At 37.2% G+C, this 23,316-nt stretch overlaps 1 protein-coding gene across 15 annotated transcripts in view; it reads left to right on the top strand.

Moving 5' to 3' along the window:
- The window catches only part of DTNB (dystrobrevin beta), a 415,855-nt gene that overhangs the window by 136,280 nt on the left and 256,259 nt on the right, over positions 1–23,316 (top strand). For 13 of the 15 annotated variants that reach the window (XR_002786283.2, XM_064295128.1, XM_064295125.1 and 10 more), the window contains 3 exons: positions 1,265–1,419; positions 14,686–14,791; positions 18,293–18,459. Coding sequence is in view for 14 of the 15 variants with exons in the window: in XM_064295128.1 (XP_064151198.1) it covers positions 1,265–1,419; positions 14,686–14,791; positions 18,293–18,459 (428 nt within the window). In the remaining variant the exon portion in view is untranslated. The remainder of the gene's footprint in view (positions 1–1,264; positions 1,420–14,685; positions 14,792–18,292; positions 18,460–23,316) is intronic. The other 2 variants (XM_064295133.1, XM_064295132.1) reach the window with 1 other exon arrangement.

Raw genomic sequence — 23,316 nt, 5'->3', positions numbered from 1 at the left:
GTAGAGTTGATAATCTAACATTTTATCCTTCTTTGATTAATTTTTTTTTTTTTAAGTTTTTCTACATCTAGTACTTCAGGATAAATTTCCTATATTGAACCAAAAGAGTAACGCACATATATGTACATTACATACGTCTATTGCACACAGCTGTCTAATACACCTGTTAACTAAGAATGTAGGGAGTAAGATTTTTTAAAATGCAGTTTTTGACAAGACCTCAGGAAATTAATGATTTCTCTGTTCAACTTACTTGTTTGTCAGGAAGCTTAATAGTTTAAAAAAGTTAAGGGCACATTTCTTCACCAAATTGTTCTTGAGCTCCTGGTTATTTTTCTTTTTCTGCCCAACGGTAGATGAGAGAGGACTAACTTACGGGACACAGGAAACTCTCTCTTGCCAAGAAGATAAAGAGATAATAGTAGTGCTGGAAATGTCTTTTCTTGCTGATTGGGCCAGACTTTATGTAAAAATAGGGTCTTCTACTTTCAAAGTATCTTGGAATGTAAGAGTTTATATGGGCTCTTTTACTTCCACTTTGGAACTTACCAAATGGAGTATTTTAAACATACTCTATGTTCTCTTTACATTTATTCCTTCACAGGTATACATCACATCATGAGTATATGAATCTACATATGTATATGTAATACCTTTCTTTCATACTCCCACCAGTAATTTGCAAATATTTTCATGTACTCAAACATGCATATGTCATACATAAATGCATATTCAGATGCTAAGAATTAAAGAAGGGTATGCTGGTACAAATTCTTCTTGGAACAAAGTGAGGTATAAATAAATAAAAAAGTTCTATATTACCCAGTTATGCACACTCAAAAAAGAGCACTTAAGTAAATGTACATGAAAGGTGATTTGATTTGATGTTTAGGTAGAATAGTAAGTGGATGGGAAGGAAGCCATTCATCAGCAAAGTGAATATAGTGATTTCTCTGTGCATATTCGGCTCACAAATTTGTTTGTCAGGAAGCTCAACAGTTTGAAAAAAGCTTTGCCAAGTTGTTTTTGAGCTTGTGGTTGTTTTTCCTTTTCGCCCTAACTGTGGAAGAGAAGAGAGGAATAACTGTCTGGGCATATAAACAGCAATGTTAATAAGAAAGAGTAGTTCTAATAGTAATTAAAAATCATAATACCTTTATAATATTTTTAATGATTTTTTAAACTGGTATAACATGACGTATAGCCATTTATAAAAAAAATTGGTATTTCTTTATAGTTTGACTTTTTGGTTTTGTTCTCATAGATGTTTTCTCCCAGATGTCAGATTCCAATGGCTTAATGATATTTAGCAAGTTTGACCAGTTTCTGAAGGAAGTTCTGAAGCTCCCAACAGCTGTCTTTGAAGGGCCATCTTTTGGTTACACAGAGCACTCAGTCCGCACCTGTTTTCCACAGCAGGTAAGGACAGTTTTAAAGAATCTAGGGCTAGAGGAGCGCTCATTTGTCCCTCCGTCTTTTACTAGATTTCACCACATTGCTTCCAGTCCAGGAATATAGGTCTTAATAGGGGAGGAGAAGGAGCTTTAAATTGGGGGGGAATTGAACAGAAAAAGGAGGAGGGCTAATAAAAAATTCACTTAAGAACTCTTTTTTGGGGGGAAGGGATCTTTACTGAAAATAATGATAACATTTGAAATATTTTAAATTACTGAAATTTTAAAGAAAAATGCTTAAGATGTTATATTATTGCTACTAAGCATATGTCACATTCCCAAGTGAATTTTTAAAACTGTGAAATACAGGGATTTCGATACTAAACTATCGGTATTTCCTGAGCACTGAAGACAGAGAATGCCGTACAGCTCTCAACTGCCAGCAAAACATCCCTCAGTGGTGCACTGCCATTTTCTTATGAAACAAAATGGGTTTGGGTTACTATTTGTGGGTTTCTTTTCGTGGTCTTGACCTAGAGGTTGGTATGAGTGTGTTCCCGTGATCTTAACTGTGTCTCAAAGAGTTGGGAGCAGAGCAGACTCTGGGTGTAGCATCCATACGTTCAGGTAGAGATTAGATAAAAGGGGCTTACTGCTAAACTTAGAAAGTTCTGGAAAGCAAGGAATTTAAAAAATCTGTGATAAAACCAGTGGGTAAAAGACGAATAAGAAACAGCGTATTGATGTAACCTGAGAGTACCTCCATATAAGACACTTGTTAATTACAAAGGGAACATAGTAACTTTACAGTGGAGGGACCTGTTGGATACCACCTGAGCCAAATGGTCAAAGTCCATATCGCCAGTAATGGGATACATTGATTTCATGGGCCTCTTGGTAGGATGTGCTGGAAGTACACAGTGTCACTTCTTGGTGCTCCTGCCAAAAACGTATAACCAGAAGTGAATCTTGAGGAAACATCAAGCGCAAATCCAAATGAAGAGGTTTCTACAAAATAACAGATCTGTGTGCTTCAGAAGGGTCTGTGGGCAGCACAAACAGTTTGCACCCAGCTGCTATCCTGAAGGTTGTAGTTTGAACCTATCCAGAAGCGCCTTGGGAGGAAGGCCTGGTAATCTACATCAGTAGTGATTACAGCGAAGATCCTTTGCTGTGAGACCGGAAGAACTGGATGCTGCCTGGCTACCAAAGATTCTGTAGAAGAGTCTTGATCAAAAGGGGGAAAATGCAGAACAGGTTCAAATTCTCATGGACTCTAGACTTTCTGGAGCCGTGGGAGGTGGATGGACCCCTGAAACTGTTGCCCTGAGATAGTCTTTAACCTTAAACCAAAAATATCCCCTGAAATCATCTTAAAACCAAGCAATAGTTTAGCCTAACTAGGAAAAACCTGCCTTGAGTATTATGCTGTTATAAGAACTGTCTGTATGGGATCAGATTGACAACAGCAACTGGAAAGATAGGAGTCTTAGGGGGCAGTGAGTTTATGTTAATGGGGAGGAACAACTCAGAAAAGGAGAGTGAGAATGGTTGCACAACTCAAAGAATGTAATCAATGTCACAAAATTGTACATGTAGAAACTTGAATTGCTGTATGTTTTGCTATATATTTTCAACAACAACGAAATAAATAAAATTTGGGGGAAAAAAATTAAAAAGATTACAGCCAAGAAAACCCCATGGAGCACCATCCTACTCTGTAAAATATGGGGTCACCATGAGTCAAAATCGACTCCATGGCAACAGATTTTATTTTATTTATTTATTTTTTTAATGTTTCAAAAACATCAATGTCATGAAAGAAAGTGTTCTAGATTAAAGGAGTCTTAGTCATGAAAAATGACTGAGCTCATGACTCAGGATTTCCTTTCATCATACAGGTCATTACTGGGACATTTGCAAAAGTCCAAATAAGTTCTGTAGATTAGATGATAGTATTCTGTTAATGAATATTAATTTTTAAAAATATCTATATAGTAATTATATAAGAGGATGTCCTCATTTCTAGGAAATCCAACCTGTTTAAGTCTTTAAGGGTAGAGGAACATCTCTTCCCCAGTGTGGATGTTTGGAGAATATGGGCTAAGGGTAAACGGGAACTATTTTTGTAACCATGCAACATTGTTATAAGTCTGAAATTATGTAAAAATTAAAGTAAAAAAGGAGCAAATCCGAAGGTTTGAGAGGTGAAAGGATATTGTGACCTCAGTCCTCTTGGCTTGTGATACTTTGATTCACAAAAGAACCAAAAAAACAAACTCTTTTTACATTTAAAGTTAAATTATATTTATCTGAATTCAGACTTCCAAACAATATTTTACAGTTTGTTTTTGGTCACTCAGCTTTAGCATTGAAGGTAGCACCCATAATACCAGAGTTATTTTTAGTAACTTGTGAAACGACATCCTTTTGAAATTTGTACCTGCTTTGGCGGATTGTTTTTGTGCAAATTAAGCTCTGTACACGATTAATTTTTTTTATCTCAGCATAAGTGGCAGTTTCAGCTTTTAGCATCTTAAAAATATCTCTATGCTTTAATTTATTCTAATAAAAGCATAGTTTGCTATTTTTCCCTCCCGAATATGCATTTCCAAATGATATGAGGCTATCTAAACATATCCTGGTACAAGAATGTCCTGCAAGTATTGAAATGCCCTTCAGGGATTTAAGTGAGGATGAGTGTGATGAGGAGAGGATGAGTATGATGAGGAAACTATGAGTGACTGTCCTGCGTTTTCCATTCAGAGCTCATCTCTGCCGCGGCTGCTGCTTTTGTGGTATCGTCATTCCAAATGGTTGCCCGCGCAGACTCTGGGGTGGTCTTACATGTGATGCTGTATGTGACATTTCACAAAAGGTGTTACCTGGAGGTCAGGCTAAAATTTATTCGAGTTTTGGAATGCTACTGCTGAGTAAAATAGTGTCAGAATGGGAAATAGATTATATATAAATAAATTTCAGTGAAGAACATCACATAATACTTAGAAATGGATCACAATTATGTGGAATGCTAAACCTAATCTTTTATTTATAATATGAGTACTTTAATGAGAACCTACTATTGGAATAAATGTTGTTTATTTAAAATGTTGAAGAATACAAAAAATTTCTAGTTATTATTTCTAAGGATGCTATCTAGAATTCTGCGGAAGCCCTAGTGGTGCAGTGGTTAAGAGTTTGACTGCTAACCAAAAGGTTGGCAGTTTGAATCCACCAGTCACTCCTTGGAAACCCTAAGGGGCAGTTCTACTCTGTCCTGTAGGGTCTCTGTGAGTTGGAGTTGACTTGACAGCCATGGGGTTTTTTCGTTTATCTAGGATTCTGTAGGTTATTTTATGACATAACTCTTGAGGCGTTTGAACTCCCAACCTGTCGCTTTTCTCCTGCTTCAGACTCCTGTAAAATCTCTCTGTGTCTTGATCTATGCCAGATTTGGGAAAGTCAAAGAACCTTATCCCAGTCTAGATGGAACTTGAGTTTTCTGAAGTCCACGAAGAAGATAAAAAAAAACCTCTGAAGAAATAGAAAGTGCTGATCGGGTAACCAAAAAGTAAAACTGTTTGGACATAGTTTCAAAATGCAGCACGCGTTAAATACAATGAGTTTGGGTTTCTTTATGAACGTGGGCTTTACCCATGTAGTGTGTTTTCCCACAGTATGCATTTCTCTGATGTGACTGAGCTCACACACCGTCAGGTGGAGGGCAATGATGTGGACGTTACATGGAAATTGGGTTGGTTCATACGCACCTTTCCCCAGCATATAGATCTCTTGGGCTGGACAAAGAAGTGACCACAATTAAAGAGGAAGTGTGACTGAAAACATTCCTTTAGTGAAAGAAGTCACTGATTTAGAGGAGTCATGAACTGCTTTACTTTCTACAACGTTATGATGATAAAACTGTGAGTACGGATGAAAAAGCTGTGAAGACATTTCCACAACTGTGTTTAAAAAAAAAAGATCCAAGTAAGCTCTCCGCTGGATCTGATTTTTAGTTTTGATGAAACCAATCTTGGAAGTTGTATGACCTCAAGGACCCTTATCATGAAGAAAGGAAAAAGTGCCCCAAAATGTAAGACTGAAAGGTGTCATCTGATAGTGACTCTTGGTGGAAATGCCTGTGAAGATTTAGTGGTGCTGGTATTGTTATTAACATTGTTACTTTTTAGTGGCTTGTTCTTGCCCTGGTTTTCTCATATGTCTTATTATTGTTAATTCTGCAATTTTGCACATTGTGTAGTTTTCCAGAAATGCATTTGTTGCATTATAGCAAAAATGCTTTTTGTAATGATATGCAGAGAATTGTGTTTGTTTATTTTAATGTAGTTTTAATTCTCTTCTAAAGAACAGTTTTTGCCTGCTTTTCACAAGCTAGCCCAAAATAAGAGATACAGATTTTTGTAATTCAGTGGTTTTAGGAACAAAGCAAAAATTGAAAGCATTTGTAAATTAATTTGACAGAATACGTCTACGAGAATAGCTCAAATTCAGGCACCCACAATGCCAAATGTGGATGAAGATGTGGCACAACCACAGCTCGCAGACATTATCAGCGGGAGTATAAAATGGCACAACCTTGTGGAGGAAAACATGGTGGTTCCGTAAAACCAAAACCGACCCATGACTTAGCTGCTCCACTCCTAGGTATTTACCTGAGAGAATTGAAAACTATGTCCACAAAATGACTTCCAAAAGAATACCTATAACAGCCTTAGTCAAAATAGCCCCAAACTGGAAGCAGCGAGGTGTCTACCATAATAAAATGTTGGGGAAAGGTTATTTCAAGAGCTAACAGGCCTGGAATTTGCTTCAAAATAATTCATTTTGGAAGGAGTGAAGGCATAGAGGGAATAATTAGCGATATGTTGAGAATTATTGAAGCTTGATAATCAGCATATTGTACTATTCTCTTTACTTTGGTAGAGTTTTTAAAATTATAGGAATAGAAAAATTAATCCTAGTAGTAAATTTGTAATTGTAATTATTGTCTGAACAAAATACAGTGTTAATGTAGCTCCCCAAGCATGATCTTTTGGTGAGTATACCAGATATATTAATATTGTTCTACATTTATCAACTAACAGACTGACTTTAGAGGCTTAAAAATTATTCAAAACTAACAGTGAATATAACTAACTTCTCCCGTATTTTGTCTAAACTTTCAGGGTTTTAGAAGTATTATATTCTCCTTAGAAAGATAATTGCTACTTGTTTTATTATTTATTTTCTAAGTCTTCATGTTGAATTTAACTTGAAGAACTCAACCCAGGGAATTTTAAATTTGATACGTGTTTTTATGAAAGGGAAACTTAAATAAGCAAAAGAAAAGGTAGATACTGGAGAGCGATGGGGGAGAAGAGAATGGGATAGGAAAGAGAAGCATTCTTTCTGTCAGCATGTCCAGGAGATACTGTTGCTCTTCCCGGATTCAGAGAAAGTGGGAAGTTGGAATAATGTAATGTGCCTGCATTATTGCTGATGGACTTTCAGACTCGCAAGAATATTTCATGCCTAGAGATGTCCTCTGGTTACACTTTGACCAACATAGGTTCTTTAGCTATATGCCAAAATTACTTTTCTTTTGGCTTTATCTTTGGAGTGAGATGTTGTCTGGATATTCTGACCTTGTTTTCCTGAACATTGAATAAAGTTTGGCAAGAATAGCCTCGCACATCTATGGGTGCGTTTATAGGTAGTGTAGTTATGGAGATTTTACAGTCTCCGTTAAAAAGCCAGTTGCCATTGAGTCAGTTCCGACTCATGGCAGCCACGTGTGTGTCAGGGCAGAACTGTGCTCCATCGGGTTTTCAGTGGCTGATTTTTCGGAGGTAAATCACTTGGCCTTTTTCCAAGGTACCTCTGGGTGGATTCGACCCTCCAGCCTTTTAGTTAGCAGCCGAGCACATTAACCGTTTGCATCACCCAGAGACTCCTACAGCCTCCTTTAGCAAGCAACCCTTTATTGCCGTATAATCTAGCATAGCTTATTACCAGGTTTTTTTCCCCTACATTTTAATGTCTTAATCTCTGATACATCATAAGTCAATGGCATCTTACATTGCTGTTGGTTAGGCAGTGGTCATGACGTGGCTGTTATTTCCTGCACATGCATAAACCACTCATAGCTGTTTATACTGCTATCATTTCAGTTGTTACCACTTTTGGTACCGTATGTGTTGTCATTTAAATGGCCTCAGAAAGAGTGTACCATCTTTGACTTTGAACAGAAAGTTGTTGTATACATAGAAGAGCAAGAACACAGAAGGGAATAAATTTTATATTAGTGAACCAAATGTTTGTACTTGGAGGAATGCCACATTTTCTTACAAAGCAACAATCAGGTAATTTACAGAACCTTAAAAGCCTTAAAAAAAAAAAAAAAACCTTAAAGCCTTTACAAAAAAAAAAAAAAAAGGAAATAGATGAAGCTGAATTTTTGTTTGCTGTTGAGATATGGGCAAAAGAATTTATTGTCACTCGAAGCAGTACCACTGAAGGCAGAAGAAATTGCCAAATCCCTCTGAATAGATGAAAGAAATTTCAATTCATCAAAAAGCTGGTGTGACTAATTCACGTCATGAAGGATTGCTCTTAATCAGGTCACTGAGTTAATTTAATTGGCTGAATGTTTTTTTTAGTGGTAGGGAAAAAAATTTGATGGTATATCTTGCAAGTGACAGTATCTTACATGGATGAAATACAGCAAATACAAAATGGATTTTAGGATCAGGTCCATAGTAACAATGCTCATATCCTTGGCATTAATAGATATTGCGGAGACCTAGAAATGAGGTTTTGTTCGAGTTGGACCGATGGAAGAGAGTATCTTACTAATTGATTCTTTAGATAGAAATGACAGGCGGCTCCAAGATGGTTTTCTTTTATTAAAACACATTTTGGTTAGGTAGCTATGCTTGTTGTATACCTGCTACAGGAAAGGCCCCCGCCTCTCAGTTATGAGTCATGAGCTGAACGTAGGTCCTGATGTGGTTGATCATGTTTTCTCGCCCAAGGCCTGTGGGCAGAGCTGAAAGCTGCTAGGCAGGGAGTGTTGGGAGCTGTTGGTTCAGCCCTTTCTCCGGTGTGCACTGGTGGCACAGACTAGCATGCACAGCCATTCTGTACCTCTGATACCCCTCTCCTGTCCCAGTGCCTTCTTGTTTGCTAGTCTTCAGATAAAAAAATTTCTCACCAAAAAATTGAGGACTTCGGTCTCCTAGTCACTTCAGTTAGTGGCCCAACGGCAGCCTAAGTAAGAGGACTGTGCCTGCTCAGCTATTGGTTTTGTTTTATTATTCCTTTCAATCACGAATAAATTTTAAAATGTCATTTTAAAACAAAGCTCTGCTGGTGTCCTCTTCTTGCTTAAAAAACTCCCATTATTCTATATTGTCTATTGAATGAGGTTCTTAACATAGCAGTCATGGTGCTTGTCAGTCCAGCCCCATCTTGTCTTTACACCATCATTTCTTGTTGCTCCTACCCCCACACACCCCATCTTCTGACCTACTCTTGTCCCTCACTATGCTATGGGGGTTCTTTTTGGATATTGCCATAAACCAAAACCCGTTGCTGTCAAGTCAATTCTGACTTATAGCGACCCTGTAGAACAGAGTAGAAGTGCCTGATAGAGTTTCCAAGGAGTAGCTGGTGGATTTGAACTGCTGACCTTTTGGTTAGAAGCCAAACTCTTAACCACTGTATCATCAATTCCCACTAGCAACGTATGAAATTGTCTGTTTCTTCATAGCCTTGCCAACAGCATCTGTTGTTACACTTTTGAATTTTTGCCAGTCTGACAGGTGAGAAATGCTATCTCAGTAGTTTTAAATTGCTTTTCTCTTGTTTTGAGTAATGCGTATTTTGAATGGGTAAAAGCAGTCACACTTACTATCTTTATCTGTGCCAATAACCGTTAAACTTCTCTCTCTCTACCAACAAAAACCTCATGTTTCAAATTCCAGCTAAAATATCACATCTTCTGTGATGCTCTTCATCTTTTAATGTAGGATTAATTGTTCCCTCTTCTGTACTCCCACAGCATGTTATATATAGCTCAGTTATGCCTGAAGGGATGACACTTGTTCTTCAGCTTTACATCTCCAGTGATTAAGTGTCTGAAAATAATCGATGCTTACTAAATTATTTGAGTTAACTGAATAATGATTTTAAATTTTATATTAGAAAATTGGTTTTTTTTTTTTTTTTTTTGCTCTAATTTTAACCGGAATCTTAAAGCTCATGCAAATAGTTGTAACCTTCTTGTTTTCATTGATACTATTTTCCCAAGTAATAAATCTTTGCAATGAGAAAATTACAGTATTTCTGAATTTTTGATTTCCCAAATCTTTCTTTTAGCTGTAATAAAGATGTTTACCTGTGTTTTATTGACTATGCAAAGGCATTTTGACTGTGTGGGCCGTAACAAATTATGGGTAACATTGCAAAGAATGGGAGTTCCAGAGCACTTAACTGTGCTCATGAGGAACCTGTACATGGATCAAGAGGCAGTTGTTTGAACAGGACAAGGGGATACTGCGTAGTTTAAAGTGAGGAAAGGTGTGCGTCAGCATTGTATCCTTTTATCATCCTTATTCAATCTGTATGCTGAGCAAAGCCGAGAAGTTGGGCCATATGAGGAAGAACACGGCATCAGAATTGGAGGAAGACTCATTAATAACCGAAGTACGCAGATGGTACAACCTTCCTTGCTGAAAGTGAAGAGGACTTAAAGCAATTACTGATGAAGCTCAAAGACCTTCAGTATGGGTTAAAAAAAAAATTCCAGTGTGGATTACACCCCAACATAAACGAAACAAGGATCTTCACAACTGGACCAATGAGCAACATCATGATAAACAGAGAAAAGATTGAAGTTGTCAAGGATTTCATTTTACTTGACTCCGTAATCAACACCCATGGAAGCAGCAGTCAGGAGGTCAAAAGTCTTATTGCACTGGGCAGATCTGCTGCAAAAGACCTCTTTAAGACATTAAAAAACAAATACGTCACTTTGAAGACTAAGGTGCGCCTGACCCAAACCATGGTGTTTTCAGTCTCCTCATACGCATGTGAAAGATGGACAGTGAATAAGGAAGAGTGAAGAAGAATTGACACCTTTGAATTGTGGTGTTGGTGAAGAATATTGAATATACCATGGACTGCCAAAAGAACGAACAAATCTGTCTTGGAAGAAGTACAGCCAGAAAGTTCCTTAGAAGCAAAGATGGTGAGAATTTGTCTCACGTACCTTGGACATGTTATTAGGAGGGATGAGTGCCTGGAGAAGGACATCATGCTTGGTAAAGTAGAGAGAGGGTTATTGAAAAAGAGGAAGACCCTTGATGAGATGGATTGACACAGTGGCTGCAACAATGGCTCAAGCATAACAGCAATTGTGAGGACGATGCTGGACTGGACAGTGTTTCCTTCCTTTGTATGTAGGGTTGCTATGAGTCAGAGCTGACTCGATGGCACTTACCAACAACAACATCACTAATAAAAAGCATAGCAATATTATATTCTTGTTACAAGTTACTCTGTGTTTTCAAAGTCCAAAATAAATCTATGATATGTCTAAGTTCACTGTCTAATAATAATTGAAAGGCTGACCCATAGCACTGTATGCTTGCCCTTGTCAGAGAAAATATTTCTATGGCTACAAAGATGTTGGAACCCTGGTGGCACAGTGGTTAAGAGCTCAGCTGCTAATCAAAAGTCAGCAGTTTGAATCTACCAGCCACTCCTTGGAAATCCTATGGGGCAGTTCTACTCTGTCCTGTAGGGTCGCTGTGAGTTGGAATCAGCGGCAACGGTTTTTGTTTTGTTTTTTTTTATGGGTACAAATGTGTGTATAAAAATGTTTTCATCTGAAAGGCTTAAAAATACTGTTTTCAAGACAGTTAACTAAATTTCATACATTGTTTAACTGATTACCAAGTAAGTGATAGGGCAATGGATAAGAAATATTTGTGTCTTGCACATAGGAGTTGTAATGGAATTGATGAAGTTGGAGATTGCAGCTGTGATAATCTATTGCTAAGTTATTTTGCTTGTTTTCACATGTTACTTTAGCACTAATGGATTTTTCATGTTTAAGGAATTATTTCACTCCCCTATTAAAAAAGAGAAGGAGGCAAGAGTGGAGGGAGGTAAGAGAATGGCATCTAAGTTAATAATTGCCAGCCTCTTGTTTAGAACGACGGGGCAGGGAGGTAGGCAAAAAGCAGAAACACTCGTCTCCAAGAAAAATATGAGACTATATAAAAAGATAGAAACAGCCTCAGTGTTTTCTAGACAAAGGTATAAATAAATCATGGGTTTTCGTCAGTGGATCAGGAAGCTGTTAAAATGATTAGAGATGAAGGCCTTGTAGCAAAACAATAAAATGTCTAATAAAATGCTAAGTGAGAAAACAGATCGCATATTTTATCTACCCTAGTTAGTTACGTAGAAGTATATATACATCTGGAGGGAAATACAGAAAAATGAGAATTGTGGGAATGTGTATCTTCATTTTTATTATAGTTTTATAAATATTACTCTGCTGTAAAAAAAAAAAAAAGAGAAATGCAAAGAATGTGTTCAACTCAAGATCAAAAACAAAACAAAACCAAAGGGAAAAAAAGCGCCAACTTTTACACAGTTATTTGCTAAGTTACAGAATATTTGAGCTAAGAATTCTCTCCCAGCACTTCTCAAGCTTTCGGTCTCAGCACCTCTTTACACTCTAAAGATTATCGAGGACTCCAAAAAAGCTTTTGTTGATGTGGGTTATATCTATAGTTCCACATTAGGAATTAAAACAGAGAAATTAAAAATATGTTTTTTAAGTCATTTAAAAATAACAGTGATAAACCTATTATATGTTAATATGTAGAGAATATTTTATGAAAAATAACTATTCCAACACAAAAAGAAATTAATGAGAAGAGTGCCATTGGTTTATTTTTTGCACATCTCTTTAATGTTTAGATCAGTAGAAGATAACTGAATTCTCACATCTCTTCTCTACTCAATCTGTTATGATATTTGTTTTGGCTTAACTATGGATATTTCATATCCATAGTAAGTGGCATTTTCCACGTCAGATTCTCCATTCATATGTTCAGTGGCTTTCTGATTTTGTTCTTAGGTTGTCCATTCATTCTTCTTAGATTCCACTGTAGTCTCAGACACATTAGTAATTTGAATGCCCGAGATGGAAAACACTTAGAACAGCCTTTCCTTAGCCTATTTGAGCAGGTGTTTCTCTAACCTCATCTTCAGTGCACAGCAATATATATAAAGCCTTTGAATGATAATCTCATAATATTATCACCCTCAGTCAACCCTTCTCATAGATTTCAGCCCCCTTCCCTTTGGCACCTATTCAGTGCTGGTCTGCAGTGTGAGGCCTCACCTTTCTTCATCTTTACCAGGTTTTTATTGTCCTGCTTTGCCTTCTAGTTTACATCCTTTTCTGTTCCCCACTTACCAGTTTCTTCTTTTTTAAAGATTATTCTTAATAAGAATGACTTCCAGTCTACATATACTGGATGCACAGTGCTCCCTCCATGGTTGCCCAAAGAGATACACAGAAGTCAGTCTGTATAGATTGGTGTTTTGCCTGATGGGAACCAGTGGTTAGGAATGTATTATAGTGGAGTGGATGAAAACCCTGGAGTCCTCTCTCCTCCTGACTAATCACTCAGTGACTTTCCTCCTTGGTTTCAATTTGTGTCGAATGTAATAGTGATAAAATCCAAGTTATTTTGTTATCAGTTGGCAAAATCTTTAGGTCAGTGTAACTAATTTTATCTTTTCTACTTTTTTTCCCCTGAAATTCATTAAAGTCTTAAAGTTTTATTGGGAAACACTCATATTTTTTGTAGCCTGTTTTTCACTTTAGGAAAAATGGTGGGGCTGAGAACACAGTTATCGGGAGAGAGATGAAATTCTCAGAGTCCTTTTGACTGCACCCCACACTTAGTCCCCAACTCCCATTCTTGCTGTTGAATGGTGGGACCATGAGCGGAAAGGCCTGCTTACTGGGCTGCGTATCTTCTGTGTGTTTGCCCTTTTGTCTCTGCCTTTATTTCGTAATAAAGGTTGCAGATTTCTCACTACGTCTGATTGTATCAAACTGCTTTTTCCTTTCTCTCTGGAGCTGGACAGGTGTTTTTTGGATTGGAGGGAATAATTTCACATTCACTAATTTGAAATATTATTGACAGTCTGGTCTTTCTGCTTTATATAACTTTTTAAAATTTATCTTCCTAGACTATTATCTGAAAACCCTGGTGGCGTAGTGGTTAAGAGCTACGGCTGCTAACCAAAAGGTTGCCAGTTCGAATCCACCAGGCGCTCCTTGGAAATCCTATGGGGCAGTTCTACTGTGTCCTTCTGATAGGGTTGCTATGAGTTGGAATCGACTCGACGGCAATGGTTTAGACTATTATCTAATTCTCTTTGTCCACATGGAACATAGAGAATTATGTTCGTGCTTCATATACAGTCAAAACTTACTGTATATTTATCTAAAAGAGAGAAGAATAAGGATAGAACAGAAACTGCCTTTGAGAAAAAGGCAGTCTAGGTAGGGAGCTGGCATAATGGAGTGAGTACTGTGTGGGATGTTTGGATCCTTAGGTTCTAATCCCATCCTCGTCATAACTCTCTTTGTGACTTTGTCAAATTTCTTAACTACTCTGAGCTTCAGTTTCCACCCCTGTAAATGAGAAGGTCATTAAATGACGTCTTAGGGTGTTTGCTCTTCACTTTATTTATTTTTTCTAGAATTACTTATTAAGCATCTATTATGTGCCGGGCACTGTTCTGAATGCTAGAAATATGATAGACAATGAGACTAGTATTGTAATCAGATGTGGGATATCTGTCTCTGTCTCTGGAAAGCAGAAATAGTCATGTGAAGGACACCTGAGTTCTAGTCCTAGTCTTGTGTCTAATTTGGTAGAACCTTTACAAGTCACTTAAGCGCTCTCTAGTCCTCTAGTTTCTAGTCTGTAAAATGAGGAAAATAATATTCGACCTGTTTCCTTTATGCAGTTGTTTCAAGACTCAAATAAAATAATGTTTGTGTAAGTGCATTTGAGTATAGTAGCAGTGCCTAGTATAATGTGTAGTAGTGTCTATAGTAATGTATTTTATTTTGCTATAATATTTCAACATGTAATTTTTTAAAGCTTGGTTGGCAGAATCTTAGGTTAACTTAATCTTTGGAGTTCAGGGATGTTTGAAAAATATAAATACGTATGTTTTCTCTTCACAGAAAAAGATAATGCTGAATATGTTTTTAGACACAATGATGGCCGATCCCCCTCCCCAGTGCCTTGTCTGGCTGTCTCTCATGCACAGACTTGCCCATGTTGAGAACGGTAAGTGGAACTTTTATATTTCATTTCCTTACATATAGGAACTGTTTAAACTGAATATTTGTAAAGTCCTCAGCTATTATCACTGAAAAATTATAATTGACATCTGCTAGCACTGCATCATGTTTCTGTGGTTTTAGCTTCCAAAAGAGGAGTATTTATTTCTCAAAAAAATGGGGGTGGTATTTATTATTTAGACAGGATGCCAAGAAGTAGTAGTGTTGGGTTATAAAACTTTGTGGTTCAAACTTTAGGCTCTAGTTCAAACTAAAGCTTTCAGATGGTTGTTTATTAGGTCTAATTGGGGCCTAATTTATCCATGACCTGTTTTTTTTTTTTAATTATGAAAATCTTAGTTCTAAAGATTGGATATATTCAATATCAACTACTAAAATGATAATTATTTTGGAATAATTTAAAGAAAAATAGCTAAAGTATATTTTAACACTGGGTTTCACATATCTTCATTTTTTTCCATTTATTATTTTACCTTGTATCTACTTTTGGTATTCTTCGCAGTGATTTGGCTTAAATCTTTGTTTTGCTTTGAATTGAAATGGTAATTATAACTTAAAACCCAGTTGCTATTGAGTTGATTCAACTCATGGTGCAGAGCCCTTGGCTGCTAACCAAAAGATTGGAGATTAGAGTCTACCCAGAGGTGCCTCGGAAGAGACTCCTGGTACTCTACTTTCAAAAAAATCAACCATTGAAAACCCCATGGAGCACAGTTCTACTCCGACACACCTGGAGCTGCCACCTTTCTCTTAGTAACTTCTTAATTTTCTCTTGTATTGCTACCAGTTTACCTCCTTTTTTTTTAGGTCGTTTGAGTTTATTAAAGAGGAGGCCTTAGTTTTTTTATACAACCCTCCTTCTCTCAAGGCTCTTGCCTACCTCTCCTCACTCCACAAAAGAGAGCGGGGAAGACCAGCTGAGAAGCCATTAAAAAGCAATCTTCTCTTTACCTCCCTGTAAGAATGAAGTCTGTACTTCCGTATTCTTTTTATTTTCTCCCATTTCTGTCTGTACTTTTTTTCTAACTTTTCAGTCTTTTGCCTAACTATGACTTTAATTCATAAGTACCTCAGATTCAGGATTACATACTTAAAGGACTGTAATCTTTTGTATGGATTAAAACAGTTAAAATTTTTAACAGGATTGCGGGGTAGAGACTTAAATTATGAAATTATTACAGTATTATTGGTACATTTTGGGGCAGTGCTTTTATAGCCTGAAGTGTTTTAGTAGTTTCATATCCAATTCATTGTCATAAAATCATTTTGTATCTAGGAAACCAAGTGGAAAGAATTTCATTTGTCATTTTTACCCATATAAACTTTTTTTGTGACTTTGTATATAGTGTATTATTTATTGATTACATTCTTAAGTGGTCAGTCGTATTATTTTTTCTCAGAGACAGAAATGTTATGAAATCATGGAAATTCTAGAAATAAAACACATTACCTATCACTCTAAAGTTTGTCTATATGTCTTATTTTTATGATGGGAAACAAATTTTAAAATTATGGTAGTCCTAGATTTTTTTTAGGTTTGGGCCCTTTGTTTCTTCCTATGAAATTGAAGTTACTGTTCATAAAGACAAATGCTTACTTGCTTCAGCAACAGTTGCACTTTTTATATTGATTTACTAATCCAAGTGTATAGTACTTATATGAACATAACTACCACGTGGTGCACTCCACCAAAATGAATGCTTTTGCCAGAGTTTGGTTAGCCTTTTTCTGATTTATAATCTGACCCAGCGTGCTTGTTGATCTTTCCCTCGTTCTGGTTCTCTGCTTTTCCACCTTGTCACTCATTCCACTGACTTGTGTGCATACCCGGCTCTTCATTGGTTTAGAGGAGAGTTGAGGAAAATCACATAAACGTACATGTTTACCCAAAATTATCAGAATATAGTTGATAATTTAACATTAATATACATATATCATTTAATATTAACCCCAAATTATTATTCACAATTGTGAATATTGGCTGCTCTGGTGTTGGTTGCATTGATGTTAACTCCGGATTGATTTGGCGTGATGTTCCCTGGAGTAGCTATACCAAACTGTGTAGTTATAATTAAAGTACACACTCTGATTAGCGCTTTTGTCATTCTTTAGAAATATCCTGATGACAAAAAACTTTAATTTCTTAGAGGCGGTATGTCCTTTGGATTTCTCATTGCCGATTTTATTTTTCTTCTAGTCTTTGATGATCTTGTTACATAGTTTTTCTCACCTAGTGCTTTTTTGTTTTGTTTTTTAGTTTTGATTCCCTAGTTAATATACATTTTTGGAGCAAGATTAAACATCCTTATAATTGAGATGAGATTGGGTAAGATTGGCTTTGTATATATAGTGCTAGAAAGAATCGTTCAAAAGATTTGAGTACTATATTCCTCTTTCCTACTGACTTCTGTTTCTTGTGTTCAGAGTGGATTGCCAGAGGGAACAATTCTGTTACCAACATTAAAAATTAATCTATAATATACAGTTGTGCATTGCCCATGATAGTGCTGTCCACTTCCCACTTACTGAACTACAATCTCTAAATAGCCCCTAATGTGAGAGGACCCCAGAAATCTCTGTGAATCCTTCCTGCCAGCCTGGCAGTTTTCCATAAGCCTTGATAGGTGGAAAAAAGAGTACAGGTCGCCGAGTTCCCTTTCTCCAAATCACGGCCCCTTCATTGGTCTAGGGTACTTTAATGTTCGTGGTGTTACTTAAAGCTTTGACTTAAAACTAATACTTAAATATATTTGGCCTAGTTTTTTTTTACCAGTTACCATTTGAGTCCAGATACGTGGTAAATTCGCCATTTTAAGGCCTTCAGTGTAGTATACTGTGTAAAACACTATTTTTGCAGGTAACAGAAACACATCACATAGTCCTAGCTCTCAAGAATTTTATAAGTTAGTGAAGGAAGCAAATATGTACACATTTAACAATAAACCATCCCTAAAAACAACAATAGGTTTGGAAAAACAATTTTGGAGTGAAGGTGTCTCTCTCCTCCTTCTGTGCTTATCTAAGCTTTAAAAAACATGAGTTTCATTAAGAAGGAAATTGGTTGTTCTCTAAGGTGGATTGAAATGTATTCTAAATTGACTGTGGCTGCTAACCAAAAGATCAGAAGTTCAAATCCACCAGGTACTCCTTGGAAACTCTATGGGGCAGTTCTACTCTGTCCTGTAGGGTTGCTAGGAGTTGGAATCGACTCAGCGACAACGGGTACGGTACAGGTATTCTAAATTGAAAGGCTTTGTTTTTTTATATGGAGTCATTTTTGTTGTTGTTCTAGTTGGCTGGTTGCATTAACTAGCTAGGGGGCAATTTAGATTCTTTGGTTCTCATGTCGTCTTCACCCTTGCCTTTATATTAGATTTGGTTTTTCTCTGTATTGACTTTATTCTCTGAAAATTCTTTCCTTGTTCCTCTCATCTCATCCCTTCTCCCCTGCCCTTCTTGCTCGCCCTCTTCCTCTCCCTCCTACAAGTCTTCCATCCTGTGGAGTGTTCCTACTGCCGGTGTGAGAGTATGATGGGCTTCCGGTACCGATGCCAGCAGTGCCACAACTACCAGCTCTGCCAAAACTGCTTTTGGCGCGGCCACGCCAGTGGCCCTCACAGCAACCAACACCAGATGAAGGAGCATTCCTCTTGGGTAACTCTGTTTTGTGTCTCAGTCTGTGTTCCCTGACTGTCCGTCTTTTTCATCAGGAACAGAACTTGGGCCAGTTTCCTGATAGATGCCTACCAAATAAGGATGTGGTGCAGTAAAATCTTAATACTAACACTTACACTGGGAGTTGCAAAAATATCATGCTGCGGCATCACTTGAGTTTAAAAGTAGAACTTAAAAATTCCAGGAGGTGGAGATATTGATTATGTTTGGAGTGGTCCCTTTATTCAGTAAAATTAAACGTTACAATGCTCCTGGTCCAGAGTGAAAAGTAAGTTTTTATTCACTTTAATTCTTTTTTCAAGCAAATTTTCTTCATGTTTATAGAGTTTAAATGTTGAAAAAACACTGCATAAAGTAAAGGAGTTAAATCTTTGCCTCTTTAAGGTTGAGGGAAATATTGTATTTTACAACCATTGCCATATTGGGATGTATCCAGACCTTCAAAAGTAGTCATTAATTAACAATATTTGGGTGGGTTTGATGTCTGATTTTTCTGTGGCATACTTAGCACCATCATTTTTCTTCCCTTCAGTTTATTTCCAGAGGTGTAAGAATGCCATATTTTTCTTTCCCTAAAAGTTGCGACAGCCTTTGTTTTAAAACCTTTCTCGCTAGTTTGGATTTGTTTGTTGGCTGGTTTGCTACACAATAGAAGAATATATAGGGTCATATGTATAATTTGTGATCTGGGTTCTTAAGCCTGGTCATTTTACTGGATTTCAACTATTAGAAAGCTTCCATAACCAGGTTTTTTTTTTTCTTCTTCTTCTTTCTTTCTTAAAACTCAACCAAGAAAAAAACAAATAAGCTCAAATCAGAAATTAGTTAAAAAAAAAAAAAAACTTAAGCGTACAGCTAACTTCATATATCTCTGACAGTGCGTTAGATTTTTTTTTTCATTTAGGTAGGTTTTCAGTTAACCATGAAAGTGTGTTAAACTGAACATCCTATCCTGAGTCTTTTCTTGTAAATTCCAGTAGGTTTTGTTTGAGGAGTCATTATTTTAAATCTTCAAAAAAAAAGAAAAGAAGCCCCATAGTTTCTTCTCGTTTTTGTTAAATGAAGATAACTTTTAGTAGATTTTTAATTTGTTGCTTTTCCCTTTCTTAAAGTACGCGAACTCTGTTTTGATTTATTATTTATTCCTCGGTTTCTTGTTTAGAGTCTAGCTCTTTGGACTTGAGGTAGTTTTTTGCTCTGTTACCTTTCATAGTGATCAGATTAGCTGGTGTAATTTTTTTCCTGAAAATTCTCATTCTAAATGCTGAGACTAGACAAATGAGGAACTTCTTGTTCACCTTAATTTGGTGAACAAGCTCCGTTAGCTAATCTATAACACTTTTTAAATTGGTGTTTTAATATTTATTTAAAGATAACTGACTGATGTTTAAATACTGCTTTACGATTGACAAAGGAGATTTTCACATACACTTCTGACATTTTTCACTGAACTGTAACATACGTACAGAAGAGTACACAAATCACAAGGCCGTTCTTATATTCTTCTTTGAACTGAACAACACGCGTGTGAAGTAGGTCTGACCTGTTATTTTTATTTCTGCTTTGTTATTGTCTTTCAATAAGTCCTTTACTTTTGGACAAGTGACTTAAAAATTCAAGAAAAATCGAGCATTATCAGCATACATAATTTTAAAGCTAGTATCATAAATGTGTTGGTTCTGAAGTGTGACAGATGTGTACCTTGTGTGTTGGACATGCATACTCATCAGGTCTTTTCACGGTACATATGTGTGTTGGTAACTTTTCTCAAAATCAGAGCTTTGTATGTGCAATGCCCTTGCTCTTTGAGGAAGGTGTGGGTGAACTTTTGAGGCCGACGTGGGTAAAGAGGTTACTACCTAACAAAAGGATGTGTAATCAGTTTAATAATAATTTCTGTAAAGACTGCCCATTGTGTTTATACTAATATTTTGAATGAATATTTCTATGTATTCACAACAGATGAATTTACTATGTGTTTAACCAGTTTGTATTTGGATTTTCATTGTATATTTGTGTAGTGTTTCATGCCTAGAAGTGTATTTTTATTTTCCCAGAAGCTTCTGTTTAATGATTTGTCTAAGTAACTGTATGCAGTATAATTCATTATTCTTTTAGTCCCAGGTCCATTCAGTTTGCCTGTGTTACAAAACAGAAATGCCACATGGTACTGTATCTGTGATTCACCTCGTCCATACATTTATTCATGTATTCAGAAGGGTTTTTTGAGCACCTGCTATGTGCCAGTCAGTACTCTAGGTACTCATGATACATCTGTGAACAAACCAAAGACTCTTGCACTATGGAGCTTAATTTTTGAGGGGTGTGGAAGAGGCCACTAGTGCTTACTAGTATCAGTGCTTTCTTATTCTTGCTGGACACACATCTAGACTACATTTCTCAACCCTTCTTGTATCTAAGTGGGGCCATGTGGTTAGTTTAACCAGCAGTATGGGGACAGAGTGGTCTGTGTCTTCCTAGAACAAGATAGTTAATAGAAGGACACCTTCTCTACCCTCTCTACCTCCACTAGAACCCAGAGAAGGGTGAAACCATAAAATGAAAGGAACCTGGATCATTGAATGAGAGGTGGAGAAGAATATCCCAGCAGCCTGCTCAACTGCGATGGCAGCAAGATAAAAAGCTTTGGCTGAGCCACTGAGGTTTTAGGGTTTTTGGTACAGCAGTTAGTACTGGACGTGGAATTCTGGTATAATAAAATCTTAAAATTTGTGACATTGTCTTAGCAGTTAGGTGGCATACTGATGAGGAGACTGTTATTGGAGGTGGGAAAGACAGACACCCATGTTGCAGTAGTAACCCATTTGGAAAATGTGTCATCGGTGATAACTTGGAAGGCACACTCATGCCAACTTAGGTCAGATGTTGAAGAAGATCAGAGTGTTTATTAGTGTGTGTTGACTATTATCAGTAAGAAATAGATGAGCTTAAGACAGAATTGTCTAGTTTATTTAAAAAAAAAAACAAAGTTCCAATATTTGGGGCCAGTGAAAGGAAAAATAGGCTGCTTCTAAACTCCAGAGAATAAGAGACTAAGAGCTGAAAACAACTTTGAGCAACAAGGGCCTTAGTAAACTTTCTCAGCTGAAAACTGTGACTCAGTCCTGTGGCAGAGATCACATTAAGGGTATGGCCTGTCCACATACTGGTTCTTGTTCATGGCAGCTCATCAGAATCACCTTGGTCCCACCTGCAGAGCTTCTGATTTAATTGGTCTGCGGTACAGAGGGATTTTGAAAAAGTTTCCAAGTGACTCTCTTGTTCAGCTAAAGTTGAGATCCACTGACCTCTTGTTGCCTGCGGCCTCCAGGTGGCTGCCATTAGTTTAAAGAGAATGGCAAGGAAGCAAAGAAATAAATCAGGCTTGAGAATTATGTCTAGGAAAGAATTTTGTTTGTGTGGTTACTGGCACATGGAACTGACTGAAAAATCGATCAAAGGCCTACTAAGTTTTTGAGGGAATCGTATTGCCAAAGCCTGTGCATAGACCAGGAGGCAGTTGTTTGAATAGAACAGGGGGATACTGCATGATTTAAAATAAGGAAAGGTGTGCATCAAGGTTGTATCCTTTCACCATACTTATCCAATTTGTATGCTGAGCAAATAATCCGAGTAGGCCATCGTAAGTACAGAATTCAAGAGAGAAGTCTGAGATAGAAATATAAATTTGGGAGTTATCGGCATATAATTGATATTTAAAGCCATGAGATATCACTTAGTGAGTTAGTGAAAATAAAGAAAAGAGGATTAGAAACTAACCCCTGGCGTTCTCCAGTATGAAGAAATCTGGAAGAAGAGGGAGAGCCTGCATCCAGTGAAGTAGGATGAAAACTAGGAGAGAGTGGTGCTCTGGAAACCAAGTGAAGAAAGTGTTTTGAGGAGGAGGGAGTGATCAACAGTTATCACATGCTGCTGATAGTCAAGTAAGAGGACTGACATTGTGGAGATCATCTTAACAAGAACAGTTTCTGTGGAGTGGTGGGGATGAAAATTAAAGTGGGTTCAGGAGAGAAAGAGAAGAGATGTTGAGATAGCAAGTACAGACAGCTCTTTCAATAAGTATCTATTTCTAACATTGTTTTTAATAGTAGTTCTTATTGGGATTTTAGGGGAACCCAATCAATCCCAATTCTTTTTTCCCTACCGAAGATTGCAACCAGGAGTTAGGCAGATGGCAGTCTGTTTGAAAAAGTTGTTTTAATTGCATGGAAACAATGTACTTGCTAGTAGCCCCTAAATTGAATATACTCCCACTTACTACTGGCCTTTCCTCAGGGAGTAGAGTCTGAAGGTTTAAGGCTCTGGAGAACAGAGCAGACTGTGAGCGATTTTCAGATTCCAAGAAGATGGGAGAGGACGGGGCTGAATTAGGCATACCCAGTTCCTTCTCCAAAACCAACCAATCTGATTAGGAGAGGAGTGAGTGAGAGGACAGAGGGAGACCTGGTAGAGTCTTACAAAGACGGTCCGTCCACATGGAAATAAGAGAGTGGGCAATGTAACTCAGTAACAATTTTTATGCTGAAATGTGTACAGTTATATTGGGCTTCTTCTCTGAGATACTTGGCTTATTGTTTGAGTACCCTTGCTGTCAGCAAGACTATGGTATACACGGTGTTTCAGTTAGTGTTGCTGCGTAACAAATCACCCCGAAACTTAGTAACTTAAGATGACGATAATTTTATTACACCCACAGATTTCATGTCAGGAATTTGGACAGCCAGTAAGGGCTGGCTTCTCTCTGCTACTGTATGTCTAGGGCCTTAGCTGGGACGATGGAGATACCGGAGGGTGACTCGAATGGCTAGAGGCTGG

The sequence above is a fragment of the Loxodonta africana genome, chromosome 12 (genome assembly GCF_030014295.1).
Source record: "Loxodonta africana isolate mLoxAfr1 chromosome 12, mLoxAfr1.hap2, whole genome shotgun sequence".
Classification (NCBI taxonomy): domain Eukaryota; kingdom Metazoa; phylum Chordata; class Mammalia; order Proboscidea; family Elephantidae; genus Loxodonta; species Loxodonta africana.
The sequence above is the reverse complement of the archived record's forward strand: the minus strand, read 5'-3'. Positions and strand labels throughout refer to the sequence as shown.